This window comes from Tachypleus tridentatus, chromosome 12 (assembly GCF_004210375.1).
Source record: "Tachypleus tridentatus isolate NWPU-2018 chromosome 12, ASM421037v1, whole genome shotgun sequence".
NCBI classification, from domain to species: domain Eukaryota; kingdom Metazoa; phylum Arthropoda; class Merostomata; order Xiphosura; family Limulidae; genus Tachypleus; species Tachypleus tridentatus.
The window spans coordinates 115,680,018-115,682,617 of record NC_134836.1 but is presented as its reverse complement, the minus strand read 5'-3'; the positions used below and the strand labels follow the sequence as shown (position 1 = coordinate 115,682,617).

The 2,600-nt window shown below is 39.4% G+C and overlaps 1 protein-coding gene across 1 annotated transcript in view; it reads left to right on the top strand.

Annotated features, from left to right (window-relative positions):
- The window catches only part of LOC143235737 (uncharacterized), a 26,691-nt gene extending 25,234 nt beyond the window's left edge, over positions 1 to 1,457 (top strand). Inside the window, exon 9 of the mRNA XM_076473943.1 lies at positions 1,253 to 1,457. Within this exon, the coding sequence (XP_076330058.1) occupies positions 1,253 to 1,457 (205 nt within the window). The remainder of the gene's footprint in view (positions 1 to 1,252) is intronic.
- The last annotated feature ends 1,143 nt before the right edge of the window (positions 1,458 to 2,600 follow it).

The following is a 2,600-nucleotide window of genomic DNA, read 5'->3' as shown; positions in this document are numbered from 1 at the left end:
TAAATTAGGGACGGCTAGTGCAGATAGTCCTCCTGTTGCTTTGCGGAAATTCAAAACAAACCAACTACACATTTTTTTGTGCAATGTGAAGCGCAACTACTTTCACATCCTGTTTCTGTTACAAACTATGTAAGTTACTTTTATTTTTGCAGACCATTACCGATCACGTGACTTACTGCAGGAGTATTTAATAACTGTATTGTAAGATAATAACTCAATACCACATCTCCCTTGCGGCAACAGCGTGAAGTCTGTATGCTTATAACCAAGTCTTGACGCCCGCTGCGGGCATAGCAGAGATAGCCCTTTGTGTGTCTTTGTGCCTTAACTTTAAACAAACAAACAAAACTTATTAAAGGTCCCCAGCGGTTCTGAAACAATATAATGTAAGACCAAAATACAGATTGTAAGGTTTAAGGTTCGCACCATGCTTTCTGTTCTGCGTGAGTTATAAACTGGACAGTAAATTCCGATACTCGATTCAACTAACTATATAAAGCCCTTGTGGCGACTGGTTCTGCTAGCTAACAGCCTGCCCTCTGGTCAGTAGTTTAAAGTTAAGAGTATCTATACCTTAATCCTAAAGGATCCTAGTCCAAGATGTTTAGCCCATAATATACCGTTGAGATTAAGATTACAGTAACATACCACCAAAACAGTGTAGGTTACATTTAAATATTCTGTTGATTGGTTCTCGAAGTGGACAGTGGAGTCCTTCTCCAAAGATAGTTCATCGTCTAATAATTATTTAGTTTGTTAAAAACTATCATATTCGCTAAGACTTATATCAGCGACATGTTTTCACTTTAGATAAAACTGTAACTGTTTGTGCCACCACTATTAGGTCTGTTGACTGAGAAACGAATGCCGGGTGCGGGTAGGGGTCTCTATATTATTAATTACTCAAGTTAGGCCATCTATCAGTAGACAACTCAATTTACAGGGTTGTAAACCCGTGGGGAGTTTATATATATATATACACTACCAGTCCTTCCTCTTGTCATGCGATGGTTGATAATTTCAGGCTAAAAAGCAAACTGAAACTTGTGACGTTGTGTGTTAAGAAAGGTATATTGTAACCATTCACTGAGGCTCTAGTGTATCCGTAGATGATGCTCCAAACTCCAAACTCGTAAACACCCCTTACCTGTTACAGAAAGAGATGCAATTGGCACCTGACCTTTCCAGGTTTCCACAGGTCTAAACTCCAATGAGATGAGAGAACACTCATAACCAGACTGTCTAATTGTAGCAACCTGACAAACTTCCTCGACAGAAAGTTCAAGTTAAACACATTGTCAACACGTGATTACCATACTCATGTTAAAAATGAACAGATCAGTAAGGAAGAACAAATCAAAGAAGCACCTGACGTCTACAGGGACCTAAAGCCCCATGCTGAATCGATCAGACAGCCTCAGGATACGGACGAAAATAAGTCCGACCCATATATGTGACAGCTGCGGTGAAGAGGCAAAGGTGACGTTAATTATAAAAAATATCTACTTTATCTAATCAGATGGAGTATCCCCTCCCCGGTTTTATTGGTATTAATACTGTATATCATTATGCAGGATTATACCCAGGTGTAATTTAGGAGTTAACGTGCTAGGCTGAGTAGCGAAGGGCCCAAGGTTCAGATAGGCTGAGTAGCGAAGGGCCCAAGGTTCAGATCGCGATGTCGGTAAATAAATTTCAAACTTTCAGCTGTGGATGGATCCATTATTATATTACATAAATTATAAGAATTACAAGCAATCATATTTTGCTGTTACAAGAACTGACGATATTCCTTGTGGTGTCGGGTACTGCTAGTTGGCTGTCTTTCCGCCCCACTCGTTATTAGTCTGAGATTAAGAACGACTGTACTGACTCCTAGTGGTTCATGTTGCCGTTTATGCGCATAAGACAGCATGAAGGATGGATCTATTTGTTTAAAAGGTAGGAGTATTTGCTCTTACACTCTATGACGTCAGTCTAACCTTGACATAGTTTATAACATACTTGTCTTCTCAGCCGTGGGGGCGTTAAAAATGTGACGGTCAGTCTACCTATTCATTGTTTAAAGAGTAGCCCAAGAGTTGGCGGTGGGTGGGGATGACTAGCTGCCATCCCTCTAGTGCGTAACTAATAAATTATGGACGGCTGGCGCAAATGGTTCTCGTGTAGTTTTGCGTTAAATTTAAAACAAACAAAGAGAAATTCGTCTGTTTGTGAACACAAGTTAAAATCAGTATTATAAATATACACACCTGGCCATACGAAATGTGGTAGGAGGTTAAAGATATTAACAATAGTGTTTAGTTGGTACGAGTTTAAAGAGATGTGCTTGCATCATTAACACTAGTGTTCAGTGCTCCGGTTGAGGTTAAATTACTCACGTGTTAAAAAACGTCAGAGACACTCTGTATAATTGACATAGTTTTCTGTTTTTTCGTGATATCTACCAGTCTTCTATTGTCATCAGACGATCTGTAAACTGATTGGTTGATTATTAGTGACATGGAACATTCATGTCCTAATACAGATCATTTTCATCATAAGTGACATCTATGTTCCCTCGACCCCTTCTTAGTTGACCACTAATTAAGAGGTGACCA